Source organism: Anabrus simplex, chromosome 11 (genome assembly GCF_040414725.1).
Source record: "Anabrus simplex isolate iqAnaSimp1 chromosome 11, ASM4041472v1, whole genome shotgun sequence".
NCBI classification, from domain to species: domain Eukaryota; kingdom Metazoa; phylum Arthropoda; class Insecta; order Orthoptera; family Tettigoniidae; genus Anabrus; species Anabrus simplex.
The window spans coordinates 30432233-30449805 of record NC_090275.1 but is presented as its reverse complement, the minus strand read 5'-3'; the positions used below and the strand labels follow the sequence as shown (position 1 = coordinate 30449805).

General features: G+C 40.5%; 1 protein-coding gene across 1 annotated transcript in view; it reads right to left on the bottom strand.

The window, feature by feature from the left end:
- LOC136883396 (uncharacterized) overlaps nucleotides 1–17573 on the bottom strand; it is a 211088-nt gene that overhangs the window by 67518 nt on the left and 125997 nt on the right. The window contains exon 5 of the mRNA XM_068229590.1: nucleotides 8783–8822. Coding sequence (XP_068085691.1) covers nucleotides 8783–8822 — 40 coding nt within the window. The remainder of the gene's footprint in view (nucleotides 1–8782; nucleotides 8823–17573) is intronic.

Genomic DNA, 17573 nt, shown 5'->3' with positions numbered 1-17573 from the left:
AAATGTTATTGTGCTTTTTCGGCAAGATGAGCGCAACATGCGACATGTGTATAACGATCATGTTAACACTGATATGACATTCGATGACTTTAAACGTATGTGTGCTAAATGTTGGTCATTACACCGTTACAGCTTTTTAGTTATTGATAAAGAAAGTGATGTACAGCATGGACGATATCGCATGGGTTTCGATCATTTTATATGCATTAACACAGAATTACAGTAACTACTTGATTAAAAACCACCATCATGTTAACATCTAGCAAGGAGATCACAAAACATATCATCCAAGCTCGAAACAATATTCGACGGAAATTTAAAGAGCTTAAACGTATTCAAGCAGACACGGATTTATTTTTAAAAACACAACTAAGTACACCACTCAAAGAAATTTTTAATTCTACTTCATTACCGCAGTCTACTTCAAGTTTTGCTTCTATGCAAACATCATATCATAAAGAGAAGCATGAAGAAGAAAAGCATGAAGAAGATACTGAAGAGAAGAAGCAGGATGTAGATCAAGAAGAGGAAGATAAGGAAGAAGAAGAAGAAGAACTTAATGATACATCACCATCTAAGCGTGTTGAGTTTTTAACTACAGATGTTATTGCAGAAACACCTACTACATCGACGCAAAATCTACCATCTTTGTCTGAGGTTATGATTACACCAGAGTATCGCAATCAGTTTAGAACTTTTATTCAAGATACCTACGGATCTCTCTTTGCACCTTATATAGAAAAACTTTTTACAGGACAAACTGACACTACCTATGGTATTCGCTACGAAGATGACTGTTTCCGGATAGGAAATTCAAATGTTAAGATTAATAGCAACAAACTCATTGTAAAAGGTGTTACCTATAAACCTACGAAAGGACTCTTAGAACTTCTTTTCTCACGAATACCTGACAAGGATATAATTTTACAAGATGATCTTAAAAAGTATAAAACAATACTTTTTGCTACTGATGCAACACGACGTAATTACAAGAGAACAGAAGCTGTAAATGCGAATAAGAGTTACAAGTATCGTGAGTTTATTTCTAAGCTGTTTCCGACTGCACGTAGTCTAGACGTTATCTACAAGCCTTTGTTGCCGTATGTGGATGTAAGATACTGGAATGACCCAAACTTACTCGTTGAACGATTACAACTTTTAAGAGCATCGCAAGAGGCTGGTCACACCGGTCACGGATCAGAAATTCTAGAAATAGAAAGAGAACTACGTTATGCCGGTATTATTTTGTAACGGCTCGTCAAGAGAAGATCTCACCTGTAAAGGTAAACATCGCGCATGAGTTACATAAACCAGCACGTCGCACCTACTGTCGCAGACGCGTTATTACACGAGGAAAAGATGATCTCTGGCAAGCAAACTTAGTAGAAATGATTCCATATGCTTCTAGTAATAAGGGCTATAAGTATCTGCTTACTGTTATCGATGTGTACTCAAAGTTTGCTTTTGCACAACCCGTGCGTTCTAAAACGGCAGCTCAAGTTAAAGAAGCATTTAAACATATTGTTAAAGAATCGAAACGCTGCCCAAGGCTTCTTCAAACTGATCAAGGTAAAGAGTTTTACAACAAGGATTTTTCTTCTTACCTCAAGTTACTTGGCATTCAACACTACTCTACGTTCAGCAATCTCAAGGCGAGTGTTGTAGAACGCTTTAATCGTACACTCAAAACAATGATGTGGCGAGAATTTACAGCGCAAGGTTCATATCGTTGGATTGATCTGCTACCGAGACTTTTATCTACCTACAACGATACACCTCATCGCACTATCGAAACAAAGCCACGTCTTGTTACAAAGAATACACCTCGTCTAGATGCTATTCATCTTGTAATCAAAACAGCTGATCCACGTCGCCATCGCTTTAAAGAAGGTGATTTCGTTCGCATCAGCAAACACAAGTCTATCTTTGCAAAAGGATACACACCTAACTGGAGCACTGAAATTTTTCAAATCAGAAGTGTTAAGCTTTCTAATCCAGTTACGTATTTACTTCGCGATCTCAGAGGACAGCCTATTGAAGGAGGATTCTACATCGAAGAACTGCAGAAAACAAAATATCCTGATCACTATTTAGTTGAACGTGTTATTCGACGTCGTGGCAATAAACTGTATGTTAAATGGCTTGGTTTTAATAACAGCTGTAATTCATGGATTAATAAATAGGATGTACTTTAAATCTTATGTGTGTTTTCTTTTAATCCTCTACGTTTCCTTTCTTCTAATTCACTAGGACATGCTGTAGGATTAAACAACACCTGTAATATGTTTTGACAATTCATATTTATTTTAGACTATATACATACATTTTTATCCTTTGTTCATGTTACGGTCTTTGACACTCAGTTTTCGTTTTATTACACCAACAACGACAAGTGCTGCTATATTCAGCTAAAGCACTAGGTAATAACACATACACACACAGCATAACTTTACGAAGCAGATTTTAACAGCTACACGACATACTCTATGCAGGCAGCATGTAACTACATGTCAGGCGAACGTGTTCTAGGGCCGCAGGGGAGATGAAGCACGAAGAAAAGAAGATCAATCACTCTATTGATGAGTCCACGCCCAACATGCTTCCTCATCTTTCTCCCAGCACGTTTCTTCACCTTTTCCTTGTTTACTCTCTCCACAGCCATGATAAGTGTTTATAAGCGAAGACAACTCGTTAGTTTTAGGTCCGTGATACAGTTTAATTAGTTGACATGTACGGCACTGTCTCACAGAAGGTCTTCTAGCTAAACTCACGTGTTCATGATGTAAACTACACGTTTGAAGCTCTGACAAAACAGGATCTTGAGTCCACTCACGAGGCACCTTATCCCAAATCTTCTTTACAGCATTCGCAGCTACATTGACCAAAAATGCCTTTGGTAATGCATTTAACTCTTCTTCAGTAAAAGTGTTTAGTTTCTTTTTGCATGCATAAAACTTTACGATCGCCTTTTCAACTGCGTTACACTTAGTATCTGTTAGAAATGACATGATGTCTTTACTCTACAAATGTTTCTTTTACACTAAGGTTATTTCGACACTGCAGTTTACATATGTTGTTCACTTCCCGGCATGCACTGCGACACAACCAATCAAAGAGCATGCATACATGTTGTAAAGACTGTTTAGTTATTTCTCTACTATGCTCTTTCGGAAGAGTTTTAAATGATGGGCACCCCAATTCATGCATGTCGATAACTTCACATGATGATGGTAGAAAATCACGCAACCATTCTTTCTTTTCACAACCCTTTAAAAGAACAAGATCTGCTCTTGACAAATGTGCATTCATCATTAAAGGTAGAAAACGATAAGGTATTCCTTTTTCTTCCCACTTCAAACCTAAATTGTTTTCAATCCACTGAGTCTGCTTTTTATCTTCATCTGTTTGCAAACAGTAAGGGAACGGTGGACTAAATACTAAACTAACAAGTTTTGGTGCCCACAACACACAGCAATCTAACACAGCCACCTCTTTAAACACAAACTTGTTTCCGTTTACTTTAAAGCCTTGCACATCAACTATTAATGTTTTCGTCATGTTTGCACTCCACACTCTATCACTGTTTCCCGAAGACTAAAGCTTTTAGTCAACGAACGGGTTTAAACATGCATGATGACGTCATCACTGCAGCACGTGCTTACTCTAGCTTTCCCGATGCGTGATTAAACTTGTTCGAATTTACCGCCACCACATAGAGTACAGCAGCGAGGTAAGCGATGTAAGATGGCGGTAGCTAAAGATGTCAGCACGGTGCTCTGTTGATTAAAGATGGCTGCTTGTCAAAAAGATTTTTTCAAGTTATCCGCCACCACATAGAGTGCAGCACTGTTCTCTCTGGATTAAAGATGGCGGATGACAGCTTGTCAAATAGATTTTTTGTTTCAAAGGTAAGTAGCTAAAGAGGGCAGCACTAAGGTTAGCAATGCAAGATGGTGGATGACAGCTGTGACGTAAAATATTACCCGCAAGATAGCACCACGATGCTCTTTTCATTAAAGATGGCAGCTAGAATTTTTCAAATTAACCGCCTCAAAGGTAAGTAGCTAAAGAGGGCAGCACTGTTCTCTCTGGATTAAAGATGGCAGCTTGTCGAAAAGAATTTTTCAAATTAACCGCCTCAAAGGTAAGTAGCTAAAGAGGGCAGCACTGTTCTCTCTGGATTAAAGATGGCTGCTGAATTTTTTTCAAATTATCCGCCACCACAAAGAGGGCAGCACGGTGCTCTCTTGATTAAAGATGGTGGATGACAGCTGAATAGCGAGTAGAATTTGTTTCCAAATAAGAGCACGTAGAATTTGCCGCCACCACATAGAGTGCAGCACTGTTCTCTCTAGATTAAAGATGGTGGATGACAGAAAAGCGCATAGGTTTGTAAAGCACGTGGAATTTGCCGCCACCGCATAGAGTGCAGCACTGTTCTCTCTAGATTAAAGATGGTGGATGACAGAAAAGCGCATAGGTTTGTAAAGCACGTGGAATTTGCCGCCACCACATAGAGTGCAGCACTGTTCTCTCTAGATTAAAGATGGCGGATGACAGCTGTCAGAAAAGCACATGGGTTTGTAAAGCACGTGGAATTTACCGCCACCACATAGAGTGCAGCACTGTTCTCAAAGATGGCGGATGACAGCTGACGAAATTGCCCGCATGATAGCAGCACAGTGCTCTATTGATTAAAGATGGCGGATGACAGCTGTCAAAAAAGCACGTGGCTTTGTTTCCCAACAAGAGCACATAGAATTTTTCAAATTGCCGCCACCACATTTCAAAGGTATCTAGCTAAAGAGTACAGCACTGTGCTCTGTTGATTAAAGATGGCGGATGACGGCTGTCAAAAAAGCGCGTGAGCTTGTTTCCAAACAAGAGCATGTAGAATTTTTCAATTTGCCGCCACCACATAGAGGGCAGCACGGTGCTCTCTTGATTAAAGATGACTGCTGTCATGTGGAATTGCCTGCCACCACATTTCAAAGGTAACTAGCTAAAGAGTGTAGCACGGCGCTCAAAGATGGCTGCTGTCAAAAAAGCATTTTTTTCAAATTATCCGCCACCACATTTCAAAGGTAAGTAGCTAAAGAGGGCAGCACTGTGCTCTATGGATTAAAGATGGCGGATGACAGCTGTCAAATAAGCACGTGGCTGTCAAAAAGCATGTGGATTTGTTTATCTCGAGCTAGTGAGGTTAAGTTGGTAGCACTAAGGTTTAGGCCCGCCAAGATGGCAGCACTGCCGATGACAGGTGATGAAAGAGGGCAGCACAGCGCTCTGTAGTTTAAAGATGGCGGATGACAGCTGTCAAAAAGCACGTGGCTGTCAAAAAGCACGTGGCTTTGTTTATCTCGAGCTAGTTAGGTTAAGTTGGTACCACCGAGGTTTATTCCCGTCAAGATGGCAGTACTGAGGTTAGCGATGCGTTGTTGTCTGTCAAAAAGCACGTGGCTTTGTTTACAAATCTGTCAAAAAGCACGTGGCTGTCAAAAAACACGTGGCTTTGTTTACCTCATGCTAGTTAGGTTAAGTTGGCACTACTGAGGTTTAGGCCCGTCAAGATGGTAGTACTGAGGTTTGCGATGCGTTGTTGTCTGTCAAGAAGCACGTGGCTTTGTTTACAAATCTGTCAAAAAGCACGTGGTTGTCAAAAAGCACGTGGCTTTGTTTACCTCGCGCTAGTTAGGTTAAGTTGGCACTACTGAGGTTTAGGCCCGTCAAGATGGCAGTACTGAGGTTAGCGATGCGTTGTTGTCTGTCAAAAAGCACGTGGTTGTCAAAAAGCACGTGGGTTTGTTTACCTCATGCTAGTTAGGTTAAGTTGGCACTAGTGAGGTTTAGGCCCGTCAAGATGGCAGCAGTGAGGTTAGCGATGCGTTGTTGTCGATGACAGCTGTCAAAAAGCACGTGGCTTTGTTTACAAATTCAAATCTCGCGCCAAAATTCAAATTTCCCGCCAAAATTCAAATTTCCCGCGGGCGGCGGCGGAGGCGGAGGCGGCGGCGGAGGAGGAGGCGGAGGAGGCGGCGGGAGGAGGAGGAGGCGGCCGAACTGTCCAATTATACTACTACCGTCTTGTTGGAGATTCATAATAAACAGTAACGGCCGTATTGTCGTCTTCTACGCTGGCAGTGAACTCATCCATAAATGTGCAAGCATCTAGGAGAGGCGCTGCCGTGGGATAAGTGTTGTAGTGTAGGGTAGCTAGTTCACTGAGAGTGGCTGCGAGGAGGAACGGGCTACAGGTGAGGCCAAAGGGTAAGCGGGTGAATCGGTACGTTACGACGTCCTCTGTTGTCCTGTAGGTTCCATCTGTGGTAGTTTCGATGCGGTACCAAAGAAATCTGGTGAGATCTCTATCTTGTTCGTCGAGGGCTAGCTGGAGGAATGCCTGGGTACCGTCACATGCGATGGCCTTTCGATGCAATCGAAACCTTAAGAGGGTGGCAAAAATTTCGGGTAGGAGATTTGGACCCATGTGGAGGGTATCGTTGAGGGATGGGAATCCTGGTTCGTGAGAGGAAGCGTCGTACACTATCCTCCATTTAGTGGCATCTCGTTTCTCCTTCTTGACGGCATGGTGTGGCAGATAAAACATATTTCCAGAGATTGTGGTATCGGGGGCTAGTTCCACTTGCTCTCGAAGCACGTAGTCCAACATTAGCGTCTGATACATGTTCTTGAAAGTTGCGTCTTGACGTAGCCGTCTCTTTAGTGTTCGAAACCTTGCCTCGGTTGTTGCCAAATTATCGGATAAGACTATATCTTATTAATACCCCTAGACCTTATGCTACTCTCACTACTTTACGGAAGAGCGGACAAGCCTAATGTATTTACATTGTAACCTACAGTATTGCTGCCTAAACATCAGAGCTCTTTTAATTAAAATTAAAAGTGTGAATAACTAATAAAAATCCATGTTCATTTGAATTAAGAACGACAAGCACAGATTTGCTGGTCGGTGACATTTGCAATGTTGACCTTTCTCTTCCTTCTCACTTCAGACTTGTGTTTGCTTCGGCATAGATTCATCCAGGAGTCTCGCTCACAAATGTCATCATGGCACAGGTGCTTCTGCCGTGGGCAGTCTATGTAGCCGAACTTGGCAACAGACTTTGCTCTAATGTACCCATACTCCTATGCTAGAATTTCACATTTTCTTCCCTCAAAACAAAAGATTTTCCAACATTCACGAATAACCGCTTTAGTTTAAATTTCGTGGTTGAAAATGACTACTCTTGGAATTATATTTGTCAGCATTGCTCTATCATATTTATGATAGGATTATTCTTCATAATCTTTCAACGAGCGTTGATCCAGTATCTGAATAAACAAAGCTCAAAATTAATCGTAAAATTTTATTTCGCCAGATCAGACAGATGTACTCCCGCCTAAAAAGTTTGAGCTGTATCCGATGCAGATTAACCCCGAGTTATTTCATCCGATACCATCCTTTCTTTAAAGATTGTAATTATTTGCGCTATTAGTGTTAAACACCTTTAAAGACATAGATTACAAACTCTTCGAACAATTAATGATACTGAATGGGCAGGATCCATCTGTCATGGAATACAAGGCCAGAATTCTAATCCTTGAGTATGTCCTGAAAGAGTGCGAAGATTTGATGAATCTTCGCATGCCTCAAGCCCAGATTTACGGCTGAATGCCCTTTCAGAGACCACTGCTATCTGAAAGGATAATTTCATTATTTGTTTCTGTGATGGTTGGCAGTTCAATGTGTGTGAGTAAATGAAAAGGAAATACAAACACACAATCTGCGAGATAAAAAAATAAATTTTCTCGGCCGAGAATTGAATCTGAGCCCCCCTGAAAAAAGCCAGTAAGCGGAAAATTGAGCTAAAGAACCGGGACATTTTTAACACCCTAGTCAAAAGTTAAAAAAATGCTTGTTTAATCTTTGATCCTGTTGAATGATATTATTATAGGCTTTACGTTCAACTACAAAACTCTACACTGTGCACTTGCATCCGGGAGGTAATGGGTTCGAACCCCTCTGTCGGCAGCCCTGAAGATGGTTTTCCGTGGTTTTCTATTTTCGCACCAGGCAAATGATGGCTGGGGCTGTATCTTACTTAAGGCCACGGCTGCTTCCTTCCCACTCCCAGGCCTTTCCTTTTCCATCGTCGATATAAGGCCTATCTGTGTCGGTGCGACGTAAAGCAAAACAAATCTACAGTTGGCAAACACGCTGAGGTACGGGAATTTTGTCCCCCAGAAACTCTTTTACTTGCCCGGCTAGCGTGTTTGAGCATCTCCAATTGCCCCTGGACTATGAGTCGGTATGTAACGCGCGATCCTGGTCTCTAGAAAGTCAATCAATCAATCAATCAATCAATCAATCAATGATATGCATTTAGAGTTGTCACCCATTTGGGAGATTCCGTGTCAGTTATTCACTTAGCTTTTTCTAATAATAATGTTTTACGTCCCAAAAACTACTCTTACTGTTTTCGGAGTCGCCGAGTTGCCGAAATTTTGCCCCGCGTTGGGAGTTCCTTTACGTGCTGGTAAATCTATCGATACGGGGTTGACGCACTTGAGCACCTTCAATAACACCGTCTGAACCAGAATCGAACCTGAGGCACTCAATCCGGCACAACCTGCTGACTTTTGGGATTGACTTCACAGACTCTTCGCATATGTTATTATGAACTGAATGTTTGCATTCCTCGATCAGTAAAACTCAACCATCACTATAACATACCAAACGTCTGATAATTCGTACTGAAACTTTCTGAACATTTGTGCTCACCAGAAACTTCATGTTGTAAGAAGAGAAGGCTCTACACTGGCTGAGGACTCAGAGGTACTCTTCTCCTTTATAATAAGCCAGATACTTTCATTTTATTCCACTTGAGTGCAGACCACTCGGCCGTGTGTCAGAACACTCCTAATTAGCACGAGGATACTCTAATATCCTCATGTAATATTGACATAAAGAAATGAGGACGTATCGAGTCACACATTCTCCAGAAAACGATATGTGTGCTGAACAAATCCACGAGAGAACATAGTTACGTGCTTGCCGCATGTGCTCAAGGTTACGGGTTGGAATACTACTGCCAGTACTTTCATAGCCAATTAAATGACTTCCTCTATAAAGGGAATAATTATACCACTCCAGTATGTTTTAGTTGAGGATATATCACACATTCTTATTCTTATTTTTATTATTATTCTTATTATTCTTATTCTTATTCTTATTCTTATTCTTATTCTTATTCTTATTCTTATTCTTATTCTTATTCTTATTCTTATTCTTATTCTCATCTATTTATTATTTTTTTTACTAGAAACAGCTTTGGCAAATCCGTCCGTCCGTTATACTGGACCGATTTGCTCCATTTCCTTTCGATTCTCTCCTGAATTACTTGCCGGTGAATCATGAGACATTTATGTGTAGAGCCCGGATTTTTATGCATTAATAGGTTAGTATGCAAACTTACAGAAGTGAGCAGTAAGTATAGTCTACCTTCACAACGACTATGTTATGGGGTTTGCATAAACATTACGGGTACGGCCACCAGAACCCCTATAATTTATGTTACTCTTGCTACATTGTGGAAGAGCGGGTGGCCGAAACATTTTACTAAATTAAAGTAGTTTGCAATCTAACCTGTTTCTGCATAAAAATCCAGGCTTTATTTATGTGTCTTTAAGTTCAGCCAGCTTTGAGTAATCATACAATCAAATCATTAAATGATCACTTCAACAAGTTGCAGGCGAAGGCTTACCCTAACCCGCAATACATTCTGTACTTAGAAGGTTGCTAAGCGACTAACACTTTCATTCATATTCTGATCTAATTACATGATTTTCATCCTTAGTAATGTCATTGCATGCAGCCGTGTTTGATTACAACCTGCCAAGCCAGAGAGTATATGCTTCCGCTGATGATGGAAGAATACTATTCTCTGGTAAGTTCTCTTTGATCCTCTGACCGTCCCCAGCTTCTGAATATACTCAACAGGTAGCAGAACGTTCATCTCATGCCAGACGGTAGATACAGCCTTCAATGAAACCTATAAGTTGATTACTGGTTGCTTAAAGCCTATTCCGACAGGTAAGCTCTATTACCTGGCTGGAATAGCGCCATTTTGTGTACATAGAGAAGTAGCTGCCAACAGCGAGAGACTTAAAGTGTAACAGAATAGCGTCCACCCGCTACATGGACATAGTCCTTTTCAGCAACGGATAAGAACCCGGAAGAGCTTTCTGAGGATATCTGATGTTCGTACCGTCTCAATAGCGGCGATTGGGGGCACCGATGGAGGGGCCGCCGCTCCCACACTTTCTGGAGAAAATATTACATTTGTATTCCATTTTAGCCTGCTGAAAATTAAAAAAAAAAATTGTACAAGCCCTGTTGTCTTATCAGCTAATGCTTTCCTTTATTTTCTTTAATTTTTAACAAAATGATTCGTGGAAATACGCACAAAATATCGTTGGTCGCATTTAACCGATTTGTATAGCACCACAGTAAGTAGTGGAGACTTTGCATGTGCTGCAAGGAAAGGTAGCGGGGGTATATTTTCTTGCCAAGATCATGGACACTTACGTATGATTCACCCGCTTACCGCGCGCCTTCGTCAGTTTCTCAGCCTTACTATTTTGACTACAACTCATGGACACCTCCACTGTTCAAGAAGGGGAAGGAGATTGCAGGCTAAGAGCTACATTCAGGATCAGAATAATTCAGGACAGGTGTCTGAGAAATCAGTACGAGTCACTGCAGGTAGAACAACTGAGGGATGATGAGGAACAGGGAACTGTTGCTGAGAAGTGTGGAAGTAGGAGAAAGGGAAAAGTAGGAAAGGGAAATGTGGAGTAGTGGATAGGAAAAGACAGGTTGAACAGGATCATGCGATGGAGAAAAGGCAGGAGGAACTAGTTTCTGCAGCTATCAGGAAAGATTGGACTGACCAGGGGGGGAGGGGATCAAATGAGGTGAGTAGGGTTGAGGCTCTGGTCATGGGGAATTCCACTGTTACACATGTGTGGAAAGTGTGTGGAGGAAAGAGAACCAGGGTAGAGTGTTATCCAGGAATTAGATTAAGGCAGATGTTGAAGAAAGTCGAAGAGAAGGAGGAGGGAAAGGAGAAGGTGGTAGTGTTTCACGTTGGTATTAACAATGTAAGAGAGGCAGGTATACGTACCAACATAGTTGGGGATGTGTGCGACATTGTAAATGCAGCACGCGTGAAGTTTTAAGGAAGCGAAGATTGTTAACACTGTAGTACTTTGTAGGAGGGATACTGACTGGAATGTGATTGGGGATTTAAATGAGATTATGGAGTGGGTATGTGGGAAACTGGCAGTGACATTTCTAGATCCTAATGGGTGGGTAGGGTTCTGCGCTCAGATTATCTTCACTTAACCAGCAGTGGTACATATAAGTAAGGAAATTTGTTTAGAAGGGTTATAGAGAGGTACATTCAGGGAAACGGAGTGGCCTAGGGAGCGGTGATAAGGGAACAGGGAACTGGAAGTCAAGTAGGGATAACATAAAAACCTTAGTGCTCAACTGTACAAGTATTGTAAAGAAAGGAATATAATTAATTAATTTAATAGATACATACTTACCACTTATTGTAATAGGAGTTGAATCATGGCTGAGAAATATACAATGGATGTAGAAATGTTCTCACGGAACTGGAGTGTGTATCGTAGAGATGGGATAGGAATGGTAGAAGAGGGAGTATTAATTCTGCTGAAAGAAGAATTTGTAAGCTATGAAAACGTCAAAGATGACAAACATGAAATTCTAGGTGTTAGGCTCATCTCTAAAGATAATAGGGAACTTGATATCTTTGGAGTGTAGAGATCGGGGAAGGGTAGAGCTGATGCTGATTCAGAATTATTTGATAAGATAATAAGCTATGTGGGAAACGATAAGGAAAGGAACGGGATTGTAGTGGGTGATCTCAATTTACCAAATGTCAATTGGGAAGGTAATGCGAACGACAGGAAGCATGAACAACAAACGGCAAATAAGTTAATATGGGAAAGGCATCTGATTCAGAAAGTTATGGAACCAACTAGAGGGAAGAAAATTGTAGATGTGGTGCTGATAAAACCAGATGAGCTGTACAGAGAACCCGAAGTAATACATGGTATTAGTGATCACGAAGCTGTTTTTGTGGAAATTAAAAATAAATGTAAAAGAAACGAAGGCATTAAAATTAGGTCTATTAAGCAGTATCATATGGCTGATATATCAGGCATGAGGAAATTTTGAAAAAGTAACTATGATCGATGGAAAACGGTAAATAAAAATGCAAACAGACTCTGGAATGGATTTAAAGCAATTGCTGAGGAATGTGAAAATAGGTTTGTACCTTTAAAGGTGGTAAGAGATGGTAAAGTTCCACTATATTATAACAGGGAAGTAAAGAGACTAAGAAGTAGGTGCAGGTTGGAAAGAAATAGAGTTAAAAATGGGTGCGGAAGTAAGGAGAAATTGAAGGAACTTACTAGGAAATTGAATCTAGCAAAGAAGTCAGCTAAGGATAACATTATGGCAAGCATAATTGGTGGCCATACAAATTTTAATGAAAAATGGAAGAGTATGTATAGGTACTTTAAGGCAGAAACAGGTTCAAAGAAGGACACTCCAGGAATCATTAATGAACAAGGGGAGTGTGATATGCGAGGATCTTCAAAAGGCAGAAGTATTCAGTCAGCAGTATGTAAAGATTGTTGGTTACAAGGATAATGTCCAGATAGAGGATATTACGATCGCCGTATCTACAGCACATTTCCCTACCTTACTTACTGCTGTTCGCCTCGAACTCGTCCTCGCAGCATCAAGCATTCCGCTCACCTGTACTCTACCAGCGCTATTACGTCATCCTCGCTGCACTTCGCCGTTGCTTGTGCGCTGTGTGAACACGTGATGTCATGTTTCTCGATCACACTAGCTTGTCGCCTTCTCTCCTTTTCTGGAATATTCTACACCAATATATACTGCTCCACATTTGAGTCGGGTTTCGTGGCGGAGTGGTGGAGTACCAAGAATCCTGTGCCTCTTGTGATCATGTCAATTCCATCTGGACTCTATCTTCAAGCTATTTCGTGAGCAAGACTTATCGTAATTTATCTTCGCTTGGATTTTAAATTTTCATTCGGGCTATTGCCTGCTGAAATTTTCTTCCGTCGAGTTGGTACGCTGCATTTTTAAAAGATCATAACATAGACTGCATCTCTACGCGAACTGCACTACGGACGATAATGAAATACTTATAATCATTTCTGATGTCTTCCTAGACCTAATGCAATTGGTAAATTCTGCAATACCCGCTGAAGAAAATCCTTTCCCCGTCCTAATCCTTATCCCACTTCCCTTCCTCTTCCCTTTCGTGCTTCTTCTCTTTCAGGGCTTTACTCCCACTTTTTTTACTCGGTTTCTATATATATATATATATATATATTGTATGCTTAACATTTATTTAATAGGCTCTCCTTTTATGCATTTTTCGATATTCAATTTGTAAATGTGGCACACTTTTCGGATTTTTTCTACTCTGGTATATTTATCTTTCATCATTTGTAAAAAATTTATCTTCGATTTATTTATCTCGTTGTTATGTTTTATTGGTAATATATTCTATTCACATTGTTATTTTTTGGTCTTCCTTTTGGCCTAGCCCCCTTCTTACTGCGCGTTTCCTTGGTTTAAATCATTCATTATTATTATTATTATTCACATTATCTATTTCACTACTATACTTTGGTACACTGAGCTTTCCACGGTATTGCTAATATCATATTATACTCCGCTGTACAAACTTGATCACTTATCACTATTGAATGATAGTACACCACCCACGACAGTATGATAGGAGTACCACTCATTACAAGGAGGTGACTAAAACTAAAGATGTAACTTATTCAAATTTACCTATGACAACAATGACATTTGTGAAGCTTATTTCCAAACGGTACCAATTCCAAGAAGTAATATTTTACAGGAGAGAGGAAAAACTCTCAGAGTGTAAAATTTCAACTGAAAATTAATTTGATCACTTTTATTATGTTCAGATAGAATAAATGCATTGTCATACAAATTATTTCTGTTTAAGCTTTTGTGGTTTAGAAAAGAATCAAAGAAAATTATGAATTTTGTACTTTTTGGCACTGAAACTCTAAATACCTTCACTTGAAAGACATAAATTTCACTGCAGTTATCAGAATCTTCAATAAAACTGACTGTATTTAGTTATACAATAATTAGATTTAAGGTATTTACAGTGATGGCATAGATTATTCAGATAATATTAAATAAAATTGAACTAAACTATGAAAATAATCCAAAGTTTGTGTCTAAAGAACATGAATTTAGTAAATAACTTGTGAAATAGACAATGGATAATATTCTCCAGTACTAAAAGTTAAATAAATAATAAAAATGCTAATATATGACAACAAAACCATGCAAAATTCTTGAACCTCCTCTAGTTTCTTTGCCTATATCGCCGTTCTCTCTCTTCTCCTTAGCAGCATTCTCAATTTTCCTTCGACCGACATTCAACAGGCTTAAAATGTATCCCTACACACACTGACAACACCACTATCACTTTTAGCTTTATATTTAAACGTCATTTCCTTCGAAACACTTGTACATTGTATCTTTTGATTAGGCCTATTCCGTTCTGGTGATACAACATCAATATACGAAGCAATACTTTTTTTCTGAGAAACAGCATCTTTATTCTCCCAGGAGGCACCATGAAACGCTACTATTTCTTGTTCTGTTAAATCACGGGCTCTACAAAACTCACCGACATTTGGTTTTTGGTTTAACACTCGCTTTACTCTCGTATGTGTCTTTTACTCTTAAGAAAATGCAATATTGCAACACCATAAAAGCATTGGTCGTTTGTGTTGATTTTCAAGATATGGAACGATGCCATGTAGGTATGTAAACGATCAAAGTTCAGACCCATTGGATTGTTGCTACAGGTCTCCCCACGTGATTGGTCGCGGAGGAATCAACTCCAGTATACGGACTCTGGTGTAGCGTAACTTGCAGTCTGTGCAGTGAAGTGTTCCCCGTCAAACATGCCTCGACGACAGAGAAGAGCACGCTATGAACAAATGTCGCCGTTTGAGAGGGCTCGGATAATTGGGCTGTGTGAGGCTGGATTATCACCAAGGACTGTCGCTGCACGTGGTGGCCAACAGGCATCTACGGTACAACGTGTATGGCAGCAGTGGTCAAATGAAGGTACCCACACTCGTAGACCTGGCACAGGCCCAGTGCGACGGACAACTGTGAGAGAGGATCGCCGCATCATTCGGATGGCCCGGATGGAACCCCATGCAACAGCAGTTCAAATTCGAGCAGCTGTGGCACCCCACGTTACACAACAAACAGTTCGTAATCGCCTGCGTGCAGCTGGCTTACGGGCCCGTGTCCCTGCAGAAGGTGTTCCATTGACCCCACAACAGCGACGTGTAAGGCTGGCCTGGTGTCGAGAAAGATCAACGTGGGTCGACGAATGGCATAGGGTCGTCTTTAGCGATGAATTGCGCTTCTGTCTTGCCCGCAGTGATCGCCAAATTCGTGTGCGCCGACGTACTGGGGAGAGGGGCCACCCAGATCTTATTGTCGAGAGGCACACAGGGCCAACACCAAGCATTATGGTCTGGGGAGTTATTGGCTTTAATGTGAAATCACAATTAGTGCTTGTTGAGGGCACTATGACTGTTCGACAATACGTTGATAGGGTACTCAATCCATTGGTTGTCCCTATGATGGCGAACATTGCTAATGGGATGTTTCAGCAGGACAATGCCCGGCTTCACACAGCACGCATCTCCAGAGAAGCTCTCCACGACATCACAACCTTAGAATGGCCCACCAAATCCCCGGACCTCAGTCCTATTGAGCATGTGTGGAACATGTTGGGTCGACAACTGGCCAACCGTCCTCAGCCACCCACAACTCTGAAACAACTGACCCGTGCAGTGCAGCAAGCATGGGCCACAATTCCTCAGGAAGCGATCCAAGGCCTTATTGACTCCATGCCGTGACGAATTAATCAATGTATTGTAGCTCGTGGTGGGCACATCTTGTATTGATTGTTGTCCAAACTTGCGGTCAGAGGGAGCTGAAAGTGTAATCATCGAATCACAAATGAACACTCGTCCTGCATGTTCAATTGCAGCAATGTAACGCCACTCCTTCTGGGTACTGCAATTTCCACTTTCTTCAGTGTATTTGGAGATAATACCCTCTTTCTTGCTTTACTTACTTCTTCAGGAGTATCACAGTACTCATCTGAGGAGACGAGCTGTTCGAGTAAGTGTTAGCCTATGTTCCGGGCTGTCCGTGCAGAGATCGCGTAGAATGACATCAATAAACGAATAAGTTTGAGTGGTGTCTTTAAAAGTAGGAAACATCACAATATGAAGATAAAGCTGGAATTAAAGGGGACAAATTGGGGCAAATATTCCTTTATAAGAGGGGGAGTTAGGGATTGGAATAACTTACCAAGGGAGACATCCTGTATAATTTTCCTTGTTACCCACTTCTAATCGTTGAGAACGACAGAAACATGTTCATTCACTAGTCCTAGTTAACTGTGGTTCGACGTGTCCAGGGTGATTAAATTCTTCCGGTGTTCACGTAAAACACTGCCTGTACTGTTGTGTAGCCTATTACGTTTAGCTCTTTACATTAATACCTTCCATTATACTCATGGAATCTTCCTGAATGTGTTATATGACAGCATATCATTAATTCGTCTTTCATAAAACGCAGTATATTTCGTATTAATTATATTTAAATAAAATTGGTAACGATAATGAGAATAATAACTAAGCATAAGAAATGATGCATGGATACGGTATTCCAAGGTACTATTATGGGGTCAGGATAAATGAAGTGTTTACGGGAAAAACGATCAAAGCCCCCCAAATAAAAAAATCGATTTTAGGCTCCATTCGTTACAGGGCATCATTTTACATATTTTACTGTGAAAATATTGTCAGACTCCCAAGGAATGAGGGTTTGAAATATTTAATCAAATGATAGAAATATTAAAATTCATGCGTTATATGATAGAACGATCATAGTGCGCAGTCCTCCTTTCTGTGCGTATTTGTTTATTTACTAAACTTCCCTCAGTTGAAGGTTGCTACAACAGAAGAAGCGTAAAGAAATAAATGGAATTATAATGTTGGTATACAGTAATTTTGTTGATTACATTAATCTCATAATGTTTTTAAACTCTGAGAGTTATAACACGTAGCAGTGATTTCTCAGTAATGAAAGGTAACTTCGTAAAGCTAACAAAGACATGGATTGTAGTTCAGGAACCTCTAAATTAAACTGCTTCCAAAAATTCACAATGAATCGAGGAACAGTCTCTCGAGCTCCGATCATTAATCCTATCACTTTAATGTCTTTAAATACAAATTTGTCTTTATAATAAGCTATGGTCGGTTCGTAGGTAGGTTTCAGTGTCCTCTAGACAGAAAATATGGCAATCAACAATGAATCAAACATAATATATTAATATAAATCTTCACTACGTTGT